The sequence below is a fragment of the Scardinius erythrophthalmus genome (genome assembly GCF_964197995.2).
Source record: "Scardinius erythrophthalmus genome assembly, chromosome: 3".
Lineage (NCBI taxonomy): Eukaryota > Metazoa > Chordata > Actinopteri > Cypriniformes > Leuciscidae > Scardinius > Scardinius erythrophthalmus.
In genome coordinates, this window is record NC_138223.1 from 57,290,186 (window position 1) to 57,312,107 (window position 21,922).

General features: G+C 40.3%; 1 protein-coding gene across 1 annotated transcript; it reads left to right on the forward strand.

Moving 5' to 3' along the window:
* Positions 1-355: 355 nt before the first annotated feature.
* Positions 356-4,341, forward strand: LOC308687980 (protein NLRC3-like; the record flags this gene model as incomplete). Its single annotated transcript, XM_081360797.1, has 5 exons — positions 356-2,106; positions 2,263-2,436; positions 2,564-2,737; positions 3,632-3,678; positions 3,767-4,341. Exons 1-5 carry the CDS (start codon positions 374-376, stop codon positions 4,339-4,341), a joined length of 2,703 nt encoding a protein of 900 aa, XP_081216923.1. The 5' UTR covers positions 356-373.
* Between the last annotated feature and the right edge of the window lie 17,581 nt (positions 4,342-21,922).

The following is a 21,922-nucleotide window of genomic DNA, read 5'->3' on the forward strand; positions in this document are numbered from 1 at the left end:
TGTTTTGGCTGTGTTCCTGATTACTCCCCTGTGAATTTAGCCCTCAGTTTCCTTTGTTTCATTGTTCGGTATCGTCCATGGTCATGTGTTAGTTTGCTCCTGTGATCTCTTGTATGTTCCTTTGCGGATAAATAGAGTGTTTGTTTGGATTCTCCTGCCTTGTGCGATTACTACAGCCACTACTCATGATAGGTGCATTCCAGTTATACAATATAACTAGTACTCTAATGCCCTTTTGTTTTGTTTTTTTGTCAGTATCAGCAGATGGAAGAGAGAGAGATCAGAGTCTGTAAGGAGTAACAACTCTATGGAAGAACCCTTTAGATTCAGCGATGGACCAGTGCAGACAGTCAAAGACCTGCTCAAAACCAACATGAAGATCAAGTATGAGAGATTATTTGAGGGAAACAAACTACAAGAGAATGAAACTCTGAAAAGGATCTACACACAGCTTTACATCATAGAGGGAGAGAGAGAAGGAGTGAATGAAGAACATGAGGTTTTACAAATGGAGAAAACAGCCAGAACACAACACTCACAAGACACTCCAATCGACTGCAATCACATCTTTAAAGCCTCACCTGAACGAGAATGTGAGGAGAAAGACCACATCAAGACTGTTCTTACTAAAGGCATCGCTGGAATCGGAAAAACTGTCTCTGTGCAGAAGTTCATTCTGGACTGGGCCGAGGGGAAAGCCAATCAGGATGTAGATTTTATGTTTGTGATTCCGTTTAGAGAGCTGAACTTGATCCGAAATCATCAGTACAGTCTTCACAGACTTCTGCTGGACTTTCATCCTGAACTTCAAGATCTAGACTCAAAGATTTATGAGGAGTGTAAAATTTTGTTGATCTTGGACGGTTTGGATGAAAGCAGAATCACACTGTTGTTTTCAGATGCTCAGAAAGTTTCTGATGTGACTGAGACTTCATCAGTGGGTGTGTTGATGTCAAACCTCATGAAAGGAGATCTGCTTCCCTCGGCTCTCATCTGGATCACCTCCAGACCAGCAGCAGCCAGTCAGATCCCCCCCAATTACATCAACCGTCTGACAGAAATTCAGGGATTTAATGAGTCTCAGAAGGAGGAATATTTCAGGAAGAGAATCAGTGATGAGCATCAAGCCAGCAGAATCATCTCACACATCAGAAAAGCAAGAAGCCTCCACATCATGTGCCACATACCCGTCTTCTGCTGGATCTCATCCACTGTGCTTCAGAAGCTGCTGGAAGAAGATCTGAGTGCAGAAATCCCTCAAACTCTGACTGATATGTACATCCACTTCCTGCTGATTCAGATCAACCGGAAGAATCAGAAGTATGAAGAGAAAGATCCAGATAAACTCCTGCAGTCCAACAGAGAAGTGATTGTGAAACTTGCTGAAGTGGCTTTCAAACAGCTGATGAAGAGCAATGTGATGTTCTATGAGGAGGACCTGATTGAGAGCGGCATTGACGTCACTGACGCATCACTGTATTCTGGGATTTGCACTGAGATCTTTAAGGAGGAATCAGTGATTCATCAGAGGAAAGTCTACAGCTTTATTCATCTGAGCGTCCAGGAGTTTCTCGCTGCTTTCTATGTGTTTTACCATTATGTAATGAAAAATGTTGACACATTGCAGTTTATTGATGTAGTGCATAATCTGCTTAAAGGTGCAGTAGATAAAGCTATTGAGAGTGAGAATGGACACCTGGATCTATTCCTGCGGTTCCTGCTGGGCGTCTCACTGGAGTCCAATCAGAGACTCTTACAGGATCTACTGACACACACAGAGAACAGCTCAGAGAGCATCAGGAGAACCACACAGTACATAAAAGAGAAGATCAAAGATGGACATGAACTCTCCACTGAAAGATCCATCAATCTGTTCCTCTGTCTGCTGGAAGTCAAAGATCAGACTCTGTCCAGAGAGATTCAGGAGTTTGTGAAATCAGATAAACAATCAGAGAAGAAACTCTCTCCTGCTCACTGCTCATCAATCGCCTACATTCTTAAGATGTCAGAGGAGGTTCTGGATGAGCTGGACCTCAAGAAATACAACACATCAGATCAGGGTAGAAGAAGACTAATACCAGCTGTGATCATCTGCCGGAAAGCCCTGTGAGTGTTTAATAATACTTGAAGAGTTTCTGAATATAATTGCAATTGTTGTGATAACTTATACATCTTAAGTATATTTTGATTATTTAAAAAAAGTATTTTTACATGAATGATGCAGTTAAATGCAGTTAAAAATATAAATCTCATATCTTTCAGTCTTGCTGGCTGTAATCTGACTGCTCAGTGTTGTGAGAGTTTGTCATCAGCTCTTCAATCCTCAAACTGTGTCCTGAGAGAGCTGGATCTGAGTAACAATGACCTGCAGGATTCAGGAGTGAAACTGCTCTCTGATGGACTGAAAAGTCCAAGTTGTCAGCTGGAGATACTCAGGTTTGACTCTCACATTGAGTCGCTCATATGCTGATAATTATTTGAAGGTTATGATTCTGTACTGGCTTTAAAACAACCCGTTCACTGTTGATGTGTGTCTATAGATGATCTGACTGTGTTTCTGTAGGCTGTCAGGCTGTATGGTGACAGAGGAAGGCTGTGGTTATGTGTCTTCAGCTCTGAGTTCAAACCCCTCACACCTGAGAGAGCTGGATCTGAGCTACAATCACCCAGGAGATTCAGGAGTCAAGATGCTCTCTGACAAACTGAATGATCCGAACTGCTCACTGCAGATAATCAAGTATGTGGGGTACAAGTTAAGAACGATTCTCGTTTCTTATAATCTCTGCATTTAATAATTCAATCCATATTTATAATGTATAGCATAATGTCATTTTACTATATTATTTATTGCAGTTTTTACATATTTACAGTAAAAGTGCAATATTGGCAGAAATTGCTTGAAATACAACTAAAACATTAAGTATACAAATTAGAATATATATATGCGTTATTAAGATTTTGAAGATGGTAGAGATACCCATGAAGTGTTATTTACAAAGTTACTGAATGCAAATAATTTACAACTAATTGAAGTTCACAAACATAATTTCAGATGGGGTGAACCCATCTAATCTTTCAATTAACTGCTGGAGCATATAAGCAGCCGCTCACCATGCTCTGACATCAGCTGTTTTGGTATCCCTCCAACTCCACCAACAAAATTTAGGCATCTTGCTACCATACTAATCATCCAAACATTAGTAGTCCCACTGGGGGTATATCTAAGCTCGAGTTGAAGCTGCTTCCTCAAGCCCCTCCACTGCGGACAGCAAGCAAAATATGCTTAACTTTAAAGCTTAACGATTGTAAGGGCAAATAAACTTGTTTTACAATTATATGCATATATAAAATCATTTTTATCTCATTTGGCTGTTCACTAGTGGCTCAAAAACACTACAGTATATTTCCTATAAAGTTGTTCACTGGGGCCTGAACATATCAAGATGTATAAAAATCTGAAGTCATTGAGACATGCGGCTCTGTGAAGCTCTGTTGCTTTGGAACAATATATATTGAGAAATGTGCTATACAAATAAACTAGACTTGACTCTTTATATTAATAGTCTGTATGTGAATATCTATTCAAACTACTTACAATTTGTTTTGTCTGTATCTTTGTGTATCTTCTTAGTTTGGATCATGGAGGGCTCTTCAGGATAAAATCAGGACTACGAAAATGTAGGTTCTTTCTCTGACACACTCTTGCACATTTAATGAAAACAAATGATACAAAATAAACTATTTTTATTTGTACTCTTGTGTTCAGATGCCTGTGATCTCACATTGGATCTAAACACAGCAAATACTCAACTTATTCTGTCTGAGGGGAACAGAAAGATCAAATATGTGGAAGAGCATCAGCCGTATCCTGATCATCCAGAGAGATTTGCTGATATTCCTCAGGTTCTGTGTCGAGAGAGTCTGACTGGACGCTGTTACTGGGAGGTTGAATGGGGCCTTGGGGACGATGAACGGGGCTCCTGGGCTCGTATAGCAGTGGCCTATAAAGGAATCAGCAGGAAAGATGGTACTGTCTGTAAGTTTGGATACAATGACAAATCCTGGTGTCTTTTCTGCACTGGTAATGGATTTGTTGTCTGGCACAATAATAAGAGCTATAACATACCAACCCATGTACCAAAATCTAAGAGAGTAGGAGTGTATGTGGACATGTCGGCCGGCACTCTGTCCTTCTACAGCGTCTCTGACAAACACACACTCACACACTTACACACATTCAAAACCACATTCACTGAACCCCTCTATGCTGGATTTAAGGTTTTTGAGTCTGAACTGTCTCTGTGTCAGACTGAATACAGATGTAAAGGAGTAGAGTTGTAACACTGAATATTTCTCTTCTCGGGCAAGTTGCACACAGATGATGAATGAATATGCACATTCACACTGGCATGGGGACATTTCTCAGAAAGTCATTTTGTTATAATAAATCCCATATTTATCCTGGCCAGCATTTGTGCAGGACAGCACAAAATACAATTGTACTCAGTCTGCTCTACTTAACTATCTGTCCGTTCATTATGTGCTGAAATGTCATTGTATTTTATTTATTTATGGCTAATAACTTTTGGTTGTAAAATGTATAATGGCCTGGGAGGATTTTCTGAAAAAAACAAGAATACAATATTATAAATGGCCAGTTTTAATATATGGCAACAAGTCCCTAAACATTTCCACTTCCTCCACCCTGAATTTCCTTTATTAATCGTTGCAAGAATCATGCCATCACTTTGTTTGTAAAAACGATGTACAAATAATTGTGGACGTCTTATTTATTTACATGCGTATTAATTCATTTTAATCTATTTTATGTATTTGATGGGAGCTGAGAGGAATTTAGTTAGAAATATACACAAAAGGAACAATATTACTTTACCAACATGTAAAAAAAAAAAAAAAAAAACTTTTGTTGAAGAAATAATGTTACTACAGACTTAGTAAATGAAAAATGTAGTACTTGTAAAATAAAATAAAATAAAAATTGTAAAACATGCATGGTTAAAACACTATATCTAAATAATAAAAGAACAAATGTGAATTAAATAAACAAACGTGTCTTTATTGGATCAGCACTGTCATGTACTTTCATTTACAGTAAAGTTTTAGACATTCAGTTTTGTTTCCTTTTACCCAGAATTACATTTCGTTTTTGCCAAAATACCTTGTGATATACAGGATATTCCATCATGTATGCAAAGTCAACAGTGATTACAAAGTGTCTGGTTTCATATCTGACATGTTATCTAATTGATGACTAGTCTATTCTTGGGCTATGATTAGACGCCTATTAAATTTTCACTGACAGCCCAAATTTTGGCTTGTTTTAGCCTAGACGTCTGGGCTGAGTTTGTATGGCTATTAGACGTCTTTTAAACTCAAAATTGCTTGCTGGGTTATGTTCCTTTCCTTTTATTTACAGAAATATAGCACCTTATATACTGTTGGCCTGTTGTCAGCATAAAAAGTAATACATACAAATGTTCTTTTAAATGAACTCGCTGCATGTTGTCTGTTTACAGTGAAACTGTTCTGCTAGAAAGGTTTAAAGAGTGAGGGCATCGTTTCAGGGTTACGAACACACTGACTCTGACCGGCACTGTGTGTATGACAGTCTTTACTCTTCTAGAGATACTCTGTGTGAAGAAACTCCAGCAGCTTTCATATATTAACTGTAGAGAGGAGACACACAAATACAGCACAAAATACACAGAAGATTTTTGTAAATCATAGAGACATTCAGCAGTAGTTACTCTTCATGCTTTAGATGTCAGAGAGTGTTGTGTAAGCATCACAGGAGGCCGGTGAACCATAATAAGTCATAAGAGTCACCACAAGAGTCACTGAGATCCTCCTGTTATCTCAGGATTGTGTGTGAGACAAAAGCAAATTAACCGGTTCCTCCAAATGTACCGTCACTGCAATGTTTTATTGTAAATCTGCAGTGTTTTGTGTCCTGTATGCATCACACAGTTCAACCGACAAAACCCAGTTCAATCTATTTATACTGTCAGCTTGCTCATTAATTAATGAACTGTAAATGGCTGTCAGTTCGTTTTATTTTAATATCACTTATTTGTTCCAATCTTTAAAGAGAATATGAATGTTAACATTAGACATACAGTAAAGTTCACAACAGTGTTTTATAGCACACACAATCATTTGTTTGACCCGAATCAGATCAGACTTTCCATGCTGGATTGTAATAAGAATATCTAGTTCCTTTTAAACCTCTGATGATCATGTAGCGCCTCCTTCTGGACACAGAGACTGATCAGATACACTTAGTTTTCATTGACAAAGAAGGATCAGTTAAAGGTGCTGTAGGATATTCTCTGCAGAATTTCTTTTTGTTATGCTGGTTGAAAGTATCCTCATATCCTGATAGCAATCATTCTGTTAAGTGGTCTAAATGTATTTTTTATAAATATTTGTCCTCTGTGGAAGACGTAGGACATAGAAACATAGAAAATATCTACGATCTACCTATCTTCATCAGACCCAAGCAGACTCTCATCGTGGAAACCCTGTCATGCAAGAAATATTATTACACACTGACAAGTTTTGCTAGCTAAACAAACCGAAAACTTACTGCATCTAATTCTGTTTTTAAGAATTTGTGTACAATTGGTATTGTAGTACTGTAACTAAATGTACTGTAACATTTTCTCACTGGTGAATGGCACAAGATGTAGGCTATTGCAGTAATGTTGTCTCCGGTCTTCTTGGCTGTGCGCGTTCATGCTTTCAGGAGGCGTAGCTTTGGATGGCGATCTGCAGGCAGGGTGGGACGTACGCTTTAGTGCTATCAGGCTAAAGTTAGCATATTCCCAGATGTCCTACAGCACCTTTAAGTAGATTTATTAACATATACAACAGTAACTTATGTATCACTGTGGCTAACCTAGTTAAAAATATACTAAAATGTACTTTGAAATACATTTATTTTAAGCTAAGTATGCTAGAAATACATTTACATATTTATGTATAATATAAATACCCTGCAATTGCACATTTGGTATACTAAAATGGTAAACTTAAAGTCTGCTAATAACTAATAATGTACTTAATGCACTTTAGTTATCTGGAACATTTTATTGTGAAATACACTGCACAGTTTGTTATAGCTATAATATGTGGGCAAGAGCCTTGCATCTCTGCAGAAAGTGATAATCATGTGACAGGCTGGTGGTCCGAGAACTACACGGAAAAGTTTAGATATATCAAGTGCTGTGAGAAAAGGTTATAAATCTCCACCTCCAACATCCTCACACGCATTATAACCTACTAGCCGAGACTCCTACTTTATGTGTACAGATGTGACGTAATGACGCAAAGAAATGCTCGAATTTGCCGCGGAAATCCACCAGTACCACTGGAATTAAAAATATTATTAAAAGCTTACCATTTTGAATCGAGCTACGGCAAGCAGATAGTGTTGAACACTGTGTTGAAAAATATTTTGGATAATTTTTAACCCCAAAAAGTTACGGACTGCAGCTTTAAGTTAATTCTATTAACTGATCCAAATATTCATAATCAATATAACAAGTTGTAATTGATTATTAATATTTCTTTGAGCTAACTCGTTACATGGGTTAACACTAGAACAGCACAAGGTCCTTTAGACTGCCTAAAATAAAAATAGAAATACTCTGCCACTGTGAAAGTAAATCTGCTTTTAACATACTGACATGGATACATTTATATCCAAACTGGTAACTGCTGTATTTAAGACTGCGTGTAGAAGTGGAACAACTTGTGTAAATACATATTGTTGTTATAAAATATAGTTATATAATTCCTGTTACACGTGTATTTATTTAAGTGAAAAAAGTGTTGTTACCAATGTCCTGTTACACATTTGTTCTTACACATACCATTCCTTGGGTTGTTACATATGTGTAAGTACACAAATATTACAGCTGTAGATACCATGTACCAATGTGTACTTACACTGTAGTTATATACTATGTACATATGTAGTTACCATGTAAGTTCACAGGTATTAGGGCCACTTAATATAAAGTGGGACAGGAGAAGGATTTGTTTTTACTCCAAAACATTATAACAACAAACAAAAAACATTACATTTCAACTTCCCTGAAAAGTGTGTAGTTCCTTGTTACATGTAAGAATACATATTTCATAAAAAGTAGTGTATTATTTGATTGGCTGATCCTTTACCCCTCTCAGTAGTCCACATGCACTTTGACTTCAAATACATTAGTAGATTAATTAATAAGTAGGTACTTCTCCTTTATTTGAGCAATATTAAAACAAGTTATCTTTCTACTTGAAGTAGAAAACGTGTGCTTTTTCCACCACTGATCATGCATATTATTTGAAAACTGAATGTGACTAAAGTATAGCAGCATATAGCATAATATAGCTTCTGTAATTTTACTTATAATTGACTTCACAAGGGCCTCTGACTTAATTTGCATTACACAATAAAAGCATCTCACTTACATAAATGCATGCAAAATGCAATACCAGCACAATGAAATAGGGAAAAAAAAAGTTTATTAAAACACAATGTAAAACATACACTAAATACTGTAGGGAAACTTTGAACGTGAAACATAAGGAAAACCACATGGGGAGCAGATCGTAAGCACACTGACTAATCTCTTACAGAATAACACACTAACATTAGAGGGTGTTGTAGAGTGAGCTTTTGTATATCGACCTGTAGGGGGCAATCTAATGCCATTCGACTTGGCTTAAAAAGTAGCAAAGAAGAACCTGTTGTGTGTGCATATGTAATCCACCTGTGATGTTATCAAGTGTCCTGCTTGCTGCTGAATCACTCGAGTAAAAACAAACATTTTGAACAGATCTGTCTCTTTCAAGTTATTACATTTTGGCAAAGAGAATGAAAGCAAACAAAATACGTTTTTGAAGAGGAATTAAGTTTTTGAAAGGTGAGGAAGCTGAATCCGTACAAGTTGAAACTTTGGAAAAGAAGATGGGCAACATGGTAGGAACAGTCACACCATTTGATAGTCAATCTCATTCTTGGGAAGAATATGTTAAATGTTAAATTTTGCAACATTTCTTCAAGGCAAATGATATTACAGAAGCAAAAAGCTATATTGTTGAGCACTGTAGAAAGTCAAACATATAGTCGAAATTTATTGAGCCCAGTTAAACCAGGAACAAAGACATTTGGTGAATTAATGGAATTGCTAAAAGAGCATTTCAACCCAAAACCCAGAGAAATTGTACAGCCGTTTAATTTCAATTCATGAGAATCAGGTGGAAACTGTACTTGAGTATGTGGCAGTATTTGAGGAAATTGGCTCATGATTGTAATTATTGAGAAAAATTGACAGAGATGCTTCGATATAGACTGGAATGTGGCATAAATGATGACCGTATTCAATGTAGACTGTTGGCAGAAGCAGATTTAACATTCGAAAAGGCATTTAAAGCAATTGAAAGCATTTGAAACTGCCAATAAGGATGTGAAGAATTTGCAAACTCAACGCTCAGAAATATCCATTTCAATGAGAGTGCATAAAACATCAGTAAAGCAAGAAGATAGTAAAAGTAGAGCAGGTTACAGATGTGGAAGTGTGCAACATTTGGCCAATGAGTGCAAAGTTGCTTCTGAGAAATGTCACAAATGTGGGAAACAAGGACACATGATCAAAAAGTTCCATCAGAGAAACAAACTTTCAAAGGGGAGAAAGACACAAGAGAGTTGTGGCCAGAGGAGGACAGAGATCGTATTATGTGAGCATCTGATGAAGAGGGTATTTTTACAGTTCACAGTTAGAAAGAAACCGAGAGATTCCAAAGGTGGCTCCACTGACTATCACATTGGCTATTAATGAGTCAAACGTATCTCTTGAAGTGGATACAGGCTGTGGTGTGACTGTAATGAATGGGTAAATATATTCCAAATTATGGGGAAACCATAAAACAAAACAAAAGTTAAAAACCTATACTGGCCAAGCTTTAACAGTGTTAGGTTCAGCTCAGGTGGAAGTCAGACACACAGGAACAGTGAAGGAGTTACCAGTAGTAGTAGCACCCGGAAAAGGACCCAATTTATTGGGCAGAGGGTGGATTAAGGAGTTGGGCATGAAATGGAAGGCCATACATAAGATTCAAGGAGTGGGAAATTCAATCTTGCTCGAAGCTCTTAGCCAACATGTAGAAGTGTTTAAAGAGGAATTGGGTGAATTGAAAGGTCCACCAGCAAAGATTTATATGGACAAGTAGTCTTTGTCACTAAGAGCATATAAATACAACATCATCTACAAGCCTGGCAAGGATCATGGAAATGCAGATGCTCTGAGTCGTTTACCATTGTCAACAGAATCTGGCACTGAACAGGAGGAACGAGTCCTAATGCTGGAGAATGCAGACACAACCTTGATTACAGCAGAACAGGTGAGAGGGTGGACACAAAAAAATCCGGTTTTATCAGGGTGAGAGAAATGTCGCAATGAGGATCCCTGCATGAATTAATTGGAGCAGAGTTTGACCCATTCACATCAAGAAAAAATGAATTAAGTGTACAGGATGGTTGTGTGCTCTGCAGTGTTGTGCTAGTTACTAAGAAATAGTAACTAGTTACAGTTACTAGTTACTTCATTCAAAAAGTAACTAAATTACTTTGTTGATTAGTATTACTTGCACCAAAAAGTAATGCATTACTGTTAAAAGTTACTTTTTAGTTACTTTTTTAAAGAACGTTTTTTAATGTTCCTATTAATGCCCTTTTATGCGTTATGGTCTATACAAACACAAAACTGACTTAAACAGAAAGTAATTTTTAAACACTATTTTATTTAAGTCAGACCAGAACTAACTGAATATATCACAAGGATTTCTGAAATAAATAACAAAACAAGCTGAATAATATATTCAGAATCAAAAACTAAAGTGGCTTCTGCATCATAAAAGCTGTTGTGCTGAGCCCTTAAAAATGTTCCTTTCACAGCTTAAGTATGAAAACTATCAACAATGTACAACATAACACAAAACATTTTAAAATAAATAAATGAAAGCAATCTGAATGATTCAGAATCAATTTCGAGAAACTCAGCACCAAAAAACTGCTATTATTGACAAATATAAATTATATGCATTAAAAAAATACATAAAAAATATAAATGCTGTTTAAAAATGAAATCTATGAGCAATTTTCAACCTAACCACAAATTAAGAGTTGCATGTCACCAACTTATGTAAAGTAAGCTGTGTGTATTCAAAGTGCAAAATCTGCTGTTGTATATGTCCATAAAAATGTAAAAACAAACAAACAAAAAAAAAACAAACAAAAAAAACAGCATTTTTCCTAGCAATACAACGTAATGCATTTTATAATGCATAAAATTAGTGCTCTATGATATAACAGAAATGTAACTATGGCTACTAAACTAACCATTATTTTTAACAAACAAATATTTTTAATAACAAATGTGTGCTTATTTATTTGAAACAACAAAAGGTGCTTACTAGCAAGGACCTGAATGAACGTTTAAGTTGAGTTTTACCCTTCAAACCAGTGGTTGTACCGCATGAGAAGAAGTCTCTCAAACCTTTGGTCAGACAGCTTGTTCCTCTTTGGAGACAGTACCAGACTTCCCAGGCTAAAAAGTCTCTCCACAGGTGTACTGGATGGAGTAGCTGCATTTTTCTCCAGAGAAATTTCCTTTATTGTGGGAAATTTATTTAAGAATCTCCATCCCTGTTTCGGCTGTTCTCAAGTAGGTCATTACTTCAGTTTCCACAGTGCTGAAGGTATCATCAGCCTCCTCAAAACAGAAAAAGTCCTGCACATTATAGGAGCTTGAGTCTGGTGTTGTCGGAGACACAGGCATCTTGGCTGCTTGCTGAACAGGGCCAGGGCGAGGGATGAGCTTGTGACACTCTGCTGCCAGCATTCCTTTGACCATCTCTTTCTTCCTCTGGTCTCTCAACCATCGCAGTTTGAACATAGGAAGTGTGACAGCTGCCAGTATTGCATTGTTGCTTTCCAAGACGGATGCAAATTGTGTTTTGATTGCCTGCACAAAAAAAAAAAAAAACCCACAGTGACATAGATATTAGAATGAGTGAAAGATTCCCTCTATGTACATTCTATGAAAGCTGTACACCACTATGTGATTTTTGACCTATAGATATGAGTTATAAAATCATTTATTTAAACATCACAAAAACACACACTTTAAGAAACTGAAAATATATGTGCGACTGATTGGACAAAATGAAAACTTTATTTTGCAAAAAAGGAATTATGGTATTATTGCTGTTTATTTTTCATCCAGTGGGTAGGTGCAGTACTGTGTGTGTGTGCATGTGAGTGTGTGCATGTGTGTAAGTGTGTGTGTGTGTGTGTGTGTGTGTGTGTGTGTGTGTGTGTGTGTGTGTGTGTGTGTGTGTGTGTGTGTGTGTGTGTGTGTGTGTGTGTGTGCGAGTGTGCGAGTGTGAATGTACATGTGCGTGCGAGTGTGCGTGTGTGTGTGCGAGTGTGTGTGCGAGTGTGTGTGTGCGAGTATGCATGCGTGTAAGTGTGTGTGTGTGTGTGTGTGTGTGTGTGTGTGCATGTGTGTGTGCTAGTGTGCATGTGTGTAAGAGTGTGTGTGTGTGCGTGCGAGTGTGCGTGTGTGTGTGCGAGTGTGTGTGCGAGTGTGTGTGTGCGAGTATGCATGCGTGTAAGTGTGTGTGTGTGTGTGTGTGTGTGTGTGTGCATGTGTGTGTGCTAGTGTGCATGTGTGTAAGAGTGTGTGTGTGTGCGTGCGAGTGTGCGTGTGTGTGCGAGTATGCATGTGTGTAAGAGTGTGCGTGTGTGTGTGAATAGAATCAAAAATAATGTTGTGCACTTTACATTCTTTCCATTTCTTAGGCTATATTGGTGCTTGCTCAGCTAAAAATATTAATGTTTGCATCTATAAACTTCTTTTGAATATTGATGAATGTTTCTTACCTGAACTATGGCATCAGGTAGGCCAGTTGCAATAATTAGGCCTTCTTTTATCTCCAGTAGCTTCGACATCAAAACTTCTATTGTGGGCAGGAGGGTGCCATAGTAGCAGTTTTCTTCTCCTTGCAGGATATCGAGAGCAACTGTGAGAGGCTTCATGATGGCACAGTATTCCCTCAGAAACTGAAACTCCCTCTCACCAATACATTTTAGCTCTAAACGATTAGAGATGGTACTCAAGTCAGTCATGGGTATTTCAACTATTCTTGCCACCACATCATAAAATGAATTCCACCTTGTGGAGCATGGCACAAGCAGTTTTTTGCCAACCAAATCGCCCACTAACTCTGAAGCCAAAGTCGACCGGCTAGCCTTACTCCACAGTGCTGTGCACTTGGCGGTAGCACTTCTGTAAATTCCTTTAGTCCCAGGATTTGAAAGCAGCCACTTGTCCACGTCAGAGCATTAAAATTAAGTTAAGTGAGTGAGAGGCACACCTCAGGTGTGGTGGTAAAACAATCCCCTCCTCTGTGGAGGTGTCAAGCACGTCTGCAACATTTGTGAAGGTAACCTCTTCATCATCATCGTCAGAGACCGATTCCGGCTGATACATTTGGAAGGCTTTTACAAAGTTAGAGCCGTTATCAGTAACTGTAGCTGTAACTTTCGTTGACAGTCCATATAATGAATGAATGTGATCGATCTCAGGAGCAATGACATCATACGTGTGTCTACCTTTGATCCTTTTACAGGCCAACGCAGCTTTCTGGCGTTGAAGAGTAGCGGTGTTTATCCAGTGGGCTGTCATGCCTAGGAAGCTTTTGTTGTGGACAGACCAAATGTCTGCAGTGGTCGCGATGTAGTCTAGCCCCTCAAATGTTGTCTTCAGCTCACTTTCCATTTTTGAATATTCTTTATCCAAGTAGCTGGAAAAAGTTTTCGTCCCATTTGCTGTGTGCCGCCTGAACATGTTATCATGCTAACGAGCTGCCTGAACGCCGGCGACTCCACAGTAGAGACAGGCTGCATGTTTTCAACAACATACTGTGCAATAGCTTTGTTGATCTGTCCCTGGCTAACAGTCCGGTTAAAATCTTGTCGCTGTTGTTTGGCTGGAGGGGCTTGACTCACTTCGAGTGTGTCCACCGACACCGGGTTAGCTTCTAGCTTCGTCGAGGCATGCAGTTTCTGGAGGTGCTTCGACAGATTGGAGTTGCTGTTTATCGCAGTAGATAGGACCTTCGAACCAGAAAGACACAGCTTACACAGCAAAAACTCCAGTGTTAAATTAACACTCCTGGGAGTGTATATGAGTCCACACTCAAGAGTGTAAAGTGTTAAAATATGAGTGTTAAATTAACACTCAAGAGTGTTAAAGGTAATGGCATAATTAAGTGATTAATTTAGTGATGATTGAGCATTATTGAAGACACCTGATGTTAACAAGCAGAATCACTGAAGGAGAAAATCACAAATTGTAAGTCACCATTATGGTGATCAGTATTTGCTTTAGTTGGGCTCTTGACCCTTATATGTTTACTTTAAATTTTGCTTGTCTGCTGTTATTGATTTATAACAGTCAGATGAACAAAGGAACAATGTGATCTGATGGTGTTGGTTATGTTTTGACATAATCATGTTGTGATCCTAAAAGCTAAACTTTTTGAGATAGTTTGGTTTAACTGGTTAATTACAGCAGCTCTGTGATTCTACAGCATATGATTTTCAGTATTTTTCATATAATCCAAAATATTTAGTAAACATTGTTCTGATCAAAAGACTTTTAAATGAATTTATTTAGAAACACAGACATCAATATTCAGCCTGTGAATCTCAACAATGGTGACAATAATAAAGCATGTTGCAGTGGCTGCCACCAATCACAACTCATTAATGGCTCCCATCATGCATTGCGGTATGAATAAATTATGATCTGAATTGTCTATGTAATTTACTTTTCCTAATTGAATATTCTGCTCGTCACCATTGTTGAGATGCATAGACTGAATCTTGACGTCTGTGTGTTCCTAAAAGAAAGATTTTGTTAGGTTTTTTTTTTCAAAACAACTTTTAAGAAATCCTTTGTATTATATCTAAAATTCTGGATATTTATGCAGAATCACAGTTAGTCTCTAATCAAAAACATAAATCCACGTCAGAAATAAAGATCTTAATGAGTTCAGTGATCAAGTTCAAATGATGAATGTCATAATATGACCAACACCATCAGATCGCTTTTTTTTTCTTTGTTCATCTGTCAGTTATAACTCAGATACAACAGCCAAACAAAATCTAAAGTAAACATATAAGGGTCAAGAGCCCAACTAAAGCAAACACTGATCACCATAATGGTAACTTACAATTTGTGATTTTCTCCTTCAGTGATTCTGCTTGTTAACATCAGGTGTCTTCAATAATGCTCAATCATCACTCAATTAATCACTTAATTATCTCATTAACTTTAACACTCTTGAGTGTTAATTTAACACTCATATTTTAACACTTTACACTCTTGAGTGTGGACTCATATACACTCCCAGGAGTGTTAATTTAACACTGGAGTTTTTGCTGTGTACATTTGACTAAAAGGTTTTTGTCTTTATGCTCAACTAAAGTGAAATAATGAGCATATTTCCACTTTGAGAAACTCGTCTTGCTCTCGCCTTGACTCGCCATGACGGAAACACGCCCACAGTGTGTCTGCATGTTTACAGTGGTTGGCATCCACCAATCCTACAATGCGTCGCTGCTGTAAACAGGTTAGGCTGTAGGCTACACTTAAGCCAAAATTAATTAATTTAAAAAAGTAACGGACAACGCACCACATGGTAACGGTAACGGAGTTAATTTATTTAAAAAGTAATGCATTACAGTATTAGTTACTGTCAAAAGTAACTGCGTTACAGTCCCATTTGTCCCGTTACTAGTAACGCGTTACTGCCCAACACTGGTGCTCTGGGGGGCCCGAGTAATAATTCCCATTGTCGATAGATTGGAAAGCTTTGGCCTGAAGTTATGTGTGGTGGCCCAAGTTAGATCAGTATGTCGAAAGGTTGGTTAAAACCTGTTGTATGTGCCAAGAACATAGGAATGTGTCTGCTGTAGCTCCATTGTATCCATTGCAAACCATGGCAAAGATTGCATGTTGATTATGCAGGACCATTCATGGAAAAATGTTCTTTGTCTTGATTGATGCACATTCAAAATGGATGGATGTGTATCCAGTGAACTCAACCACAGGACATTCAAAATGAGAATTTTCACAGAATTAAATGATAAATCACTCTCATCCTTTCACACTGCACTGCACTTCATCATGCACACAACACACTCATACGTTGCAACTTACTCTTAAAATTGTGGGCTGCAACTTCACAAATATGTTGGTTCATCTGGTGAAGCAAAGTATATAATTTGGGAGGAGTTGGATCTGGATCAAACCTCGCCCCCTGGATCTCGTGTTCTGCAGGGAGAACCATCTCGTTAAATTGAGTTTTCGTTTTTAGTGCGTATTCAGTTACTTCACGTTTCACTGAATGTGAGAAATATGTTCATGTACAGTAGAATCAGCAGCAACTAACCTGAGTATGTGATGTTGACATGCGACACTAGAGGGAGATGTTGACACTAAACATGACGTCAATGAATGAACACAATACTCAGTCATAGTCATTCTCGTATACGTCAAATAAACATATAAGAGATGTGTGATAAAAGCTGTACATTTATTCGTACATTTTGATTTCTCATTCTAATAAATCAAATAACTAACAGTTACTATATTAGTGGTTTGGTGATTTTAGGGATGTTTATCTCTAGTCATATTCTCAATATTGATTCAATAGTGCAGTGCTGATGACATTAAAACAAAATAAGTCGGTTAACTAAGAAATACACTTGCGCTCCCTGGGGCGGTTCAGCGCAAAGAGGAGGCGTGTTCCGGCGCAAACATTCCCTCATGCTATTTTACAGGTTTAGAAAACAATTGCGCCACTGACCGAAAAAAGTCATTGGCGCGTTGCGCATGTTATTCATATGCTATTTTAAGGGCGCATGCTTGGCCTTAATCAATGTAGCGTGTGCACAACGCGCATACACTTTGATTCTCTCATCTACACACAGACGCAGCAGTTATATAAATGTGCTATATAAATGTAATGAATTATTATTATTATTATTATTATCATTTTTGCAAATCATACACAGCAAAATCCCCAGTGTTAAATTAAGACTCCTCAGTGTTTATATGTGTCCACACTACAGGGTGTTAAAAATTAACACTGAAGCAGTGTTGAAGTTAATGAGATAATTAAGTAAACACTGAAGCAGTGTTGAAGTTAATTAGATAATTAAGTAAACACTGAAGCAGTGTTGAAGTTAATGCAATAATTAAGTGATTAATTAAGTGATGATTGGCTATTAGTGGTGACACCTGATGATAACAAGCAGACTCGCTGAAGGAAAGAGAAAAAATAATAACAGAAAAAAGAGAAACACAAGAACTAAGAACTACATTTACCCAAATTATCATACGCCTGTTTAACCGAAGTTAATTTGGGTGTGTTTCTCCATCCCCAATGTCCCTGACGAGAACGTCGGTCTCCTCGGCCTTGAACCGCTCCTGTCGTGCGCCTGGCAAATCCGCCGTTATAATAGGAATCCGCTTTAGAACAAGCGCGCCTGCTCTTAAAGGGAATGTGAGATGTCGCTCTGATTGGTTTATTTCACGTTACGCCCAAACCACACCTATGAATAATGAAGCTACTTCAGACCAACCCCTTTTAGATTTTGCGCCGGGCACAAGAGTCATTTATCCCGCCGGGAAAATAGCAACAGCGCCCAAGACCCGCCCACAAAGTTACTTGCGCTTTGCGCTTGACACTTGCGTTTCAGATCGTTAAAATAGGGCCCAATGTTTGTGAGTGCAAGTGTGTGTGTGTGTGACACACAGGGTGTGTGTGAAGCGTCTAGTGCAGTAGTATGGAGTATGGAGCTGCTTGTAGTTAGTGCATGCTGCTTGCAACTTTCTGCTTTTTAACTACCGCCGCTGGCTAGCCCCCTCACAGTTGGCCCCTCTGCCAGTACACAGCCTCTCCACCACCAAGACTCCTGCAGTGCCTCCTCGCGGCCACACTTGGTAACTGGGTACCTTGCAGTCCCAGGCTAAACTGCAGGGGATCTCGGAGCAGCAGTGGGCCCCAGAGATGTGGTGTGCAGGCCCACCACACGTGGTGGACACGCCCTGACGCCCGTCAACCACTGCCCCAGCTATGGGTAAATAGCCCCACTGCCTTGTGGGTTAGCCTCTTGAGGCAAGGCTAAGGGAGCACACCCCAACAGGAAAGCAATGCGTTGGAGACACGCAATAGGCAGGCCTAAACAGAGCTAGGTCCCGGCAGTCTCCTGCAGCCAGGACGAGGAGCTGGTCGTCCTGGGCCCACCCATGCCACCAGATCTACCTCATCATGGTGAAGTTAGTGCTACTGGGGAGAGCGCACCCCCTTTGGCACTTTAAAAAATTCTTTGCGCAGGTTTTCCACCTCTGACCAATGGTGAATATTACCTGGATCTACTTATGGTTGAAGTCTGGCGGCGATGGGGTGTCTGACGACGGGGGCAGGTTTGAATAGACTGGGAGCTCTTAGTCAGAGCCCTACACGTCAGCGGCACAAGGTATATGGTCGCTAACAGCTGGGGCTGAGTGGCAGCTGTTCTCGGCAGACCCTTGTGCGACTGAGCAGCCCTATTCAGGGACTGCACTGCTCACCTCAAGCTGAGGAAGGGCCTAGAAAAGGTGGCCTAAAAAATGCCCACTCAATTCATACCTGGACAGGATACCGCGCCTGTCGGGTCATTCCACTTCTGCGGTCGAAACAAAAGAAACAAATTCTACCCCCTTAAACTGGCAACATGGAACATAAGAACCCTCCTGGACTCTTACGGCAGGTCCGAAAGACCCCATAGAAGGACAGCCCTGGTTGCAGCTGAACTAAGCCGCTACGCTATCGACATTGCTGCCCTGAGTGAAACCAGGCTCCTTGATGAGGGGTCTCTAACAGAGGAGGGCATGGGCTACACCTTCTACTGGAAAGGCTACCCCCCAGGTGGACAACATCTGCATGGTGTGGGACTGGCCATTAAGAACACACTACTGCCAAGACTCACTGAAACACCAGTGTGCATCAGTGAAAGACTGATGACCCTCCGTATACCCCTGGTGAAGAACCAGTATGCCACTCTCCTAAGTGTGTATGCTCCAACTCTACCATCTGATAGTGAGTCTAAAGACTCCTTCTACCAGACACTGGATGAGGCTCTCCACCAGATCCCCAAGAATGATAAGATCCTCCTGCTTGGGGACTTCAACGCTCGTGTTGGGCAGAACAGTGGGATATGGAAAGGAGTTCTTGGCAGGCACGGGATTGGTCAGGCCAACACTAATGGCTTGAGGTTACTTACCCTCTGCTCTGAGCACGACCTGACCATAACCAACACCATCTTCCAGCAAAAGACCAAATACAAAACATCATGGATGCACCCACGCTCCAAACATTGGCACCTGATTGATTATGTCATCGTCAGACGTTGTGACATCAGAGATGTTCTCATAACCCGGGCCATGAGAGGTGCGGAATGCTGGACAGATCACCGCATGATCATGACCAAGGTCCTTATGAAAATGCGCCCCCCCATACGAAAACATGGACCCAGTAGGAGGCGTTTAGATTGTGTCCGCCTGGAAGTCACAACTGTAAGGAATGAGTTCCGTCGCTCCCTGGCTGAGAAACTAGGGGAGTTAGAACTCCTCCTTGCGGGTGAAAACGCCACAGAACAGCAGTGGACCTCTATTACTACGGCCTTCCATGAAGCAGCAGCCCAAACAATCGGCTATAAGAGCAAGAACCACCAAGACTGGTTTGACAACAACTCAGAGTCCATCCATAATCTACTAAGCAACATGCACAAAGCACATCAGGAAAGCCTAAAAAAACCCTTATCCAGCACCGCCAGACAGCAATGGCAAGAAAATCGTCGGGAAGTGCAGAGAACACTGCGGAACTTACAGAACAAGTGGTGGATGGAGAAGGCTCATGAAATTCAGTCATTCGCTGACAGGAATGATATGCACAACTTTTACAATACAGTCAAATCCATTTATGGCCCAAGAAGTCACTGCATCACTCCCCTGAAAACAGCTGATGGGCTCAAAGTCCTAAAAGACCAGAATAGCATCCTGGGGAGGTGGGCTGAACATTTTAACTCCCTACTGAATCAGGACTCTTATGCAGACTTTACCATCCTGGATGAACTTCCTGAATTCCCCCCTATTGACAACCTTAGCTATCCTCCTACTTTCCTGGAGGTTCTGACAGCTGTCCGCTCCCTGAAGTACAACAAGTCTCCTGGCTCTGACAATATTCCTGCAGAACTGCTAAAACATGGAGGGTATCTCTGCACAAGAACACTACACCATTACATCACCAAGGTTTGGGCTGATGAATTCATCCCACAACATTGGAGGGATGCTAGTATTGTCACCATATATAAAAGTAAAGGGGATAGGGCTATTTGTGATAACCATAGGGGCATATCACTTCTTGCTGTGGCAGGTAAGGTCCTGGCCAAGGTGATGCTACAAAGACTGATCAATGACATCACAGAGTCTATGTTACCCGAGTCACAGTGCGGGTTTAGAAGGAACAGGAGTACAGTCGACATGGTCTTCACAACCCGGCAACTCCAGGAAAAGTGCAGGGAGCAACACAAAGATCTGTTTATGGCTTTTGTCGACCTCTCCAAAGCCTTCGACACTGTGCAGAGAGATCTCTTGTGGGAAGTCCTCCTCCGGTTCGGATGCCCCACTAAGTTTGTCAACATCCTCCGTCAGTTTCATGATGGAATGACTGCTAGGGTGATAATAGGAGGTCAACAATCAAGCCCTTTCCCTGTGCGCACAGGGGTAAGGCAGGGGTGTGTACTTGCACCAGTGCTTTTTAACATCTTCCTCATATGTGTCACCCAGCTTCTCCACAAGGAGATTGAAGACAGCAGTGGGGTGACAGTGGCGTACAGGCTGGACGGTAACCTCTTTAATATCAGGAGACTGCAGGCAACCACCAAACTGCACAGAGTGAGGATACTTGAGCTGCAGTATGCCGATGACTGCGCTCTTGTATCTCACTCTTCAGAAGACCTCCAGTCTGTCTTAGATGCAGCAGTGAGGGCATATAGCATGATGGGGTTGACCATCAACACTGCTAAAACAGTGATAATCTGCCAGTGGAGTGCAAACATCCCACCCGCACCACCCATCTTCTCTGTTGCAGATGAAAAACTGTCAGTTGTTCCATCATTCAAATACCTGGGGAGCATTATCTCTGAAGACAATAGCATTGACAATGAGGTCCAGAACAGAATCAAACACGCATCAGCTGCCTTTGGAAGACTCCGGCGGCGGGTTTTTCAGAATAAGAACCTTCATCTCAACACAAAAATCTGTGTCTACCAAGCGGTCTGCATCACCACCCTCCTCTACAGCTGTGAAGCTTGGGTTACTTACAGCCGCCACATCAAGTCCCTGGAACACTTCCACATCTGCTGTCTGCAGCGCATCCTGGGAATCACCTGGCATGACAGAGTGCCCCACACTGAGATCCTCAGAAGAGCAGGTTGCAGGAGTATTGAGGCCACAATCACCCAGCACCAACTGCGCTGGTTGGGGCATGTCATAAGGATGCCCTACAGCCGTCTGCCCCGCAGAGTGCTATATGGCCAGCTACAACAAGGCCAGCGCTCTGCTGGAGGACAGAAGAAACGCTTCAAAGACCAATTGAAGACAGTGCTAAAGAAGTGCAAAATAAAACCTGGGGACCTGGAGAACATGGCTGCTGACCGCAATAGCTGGCGGCAAATGTATAGATGGGACCCAAGCACTGGAGGAGGATAGGACAGTCAGGAGAGAAC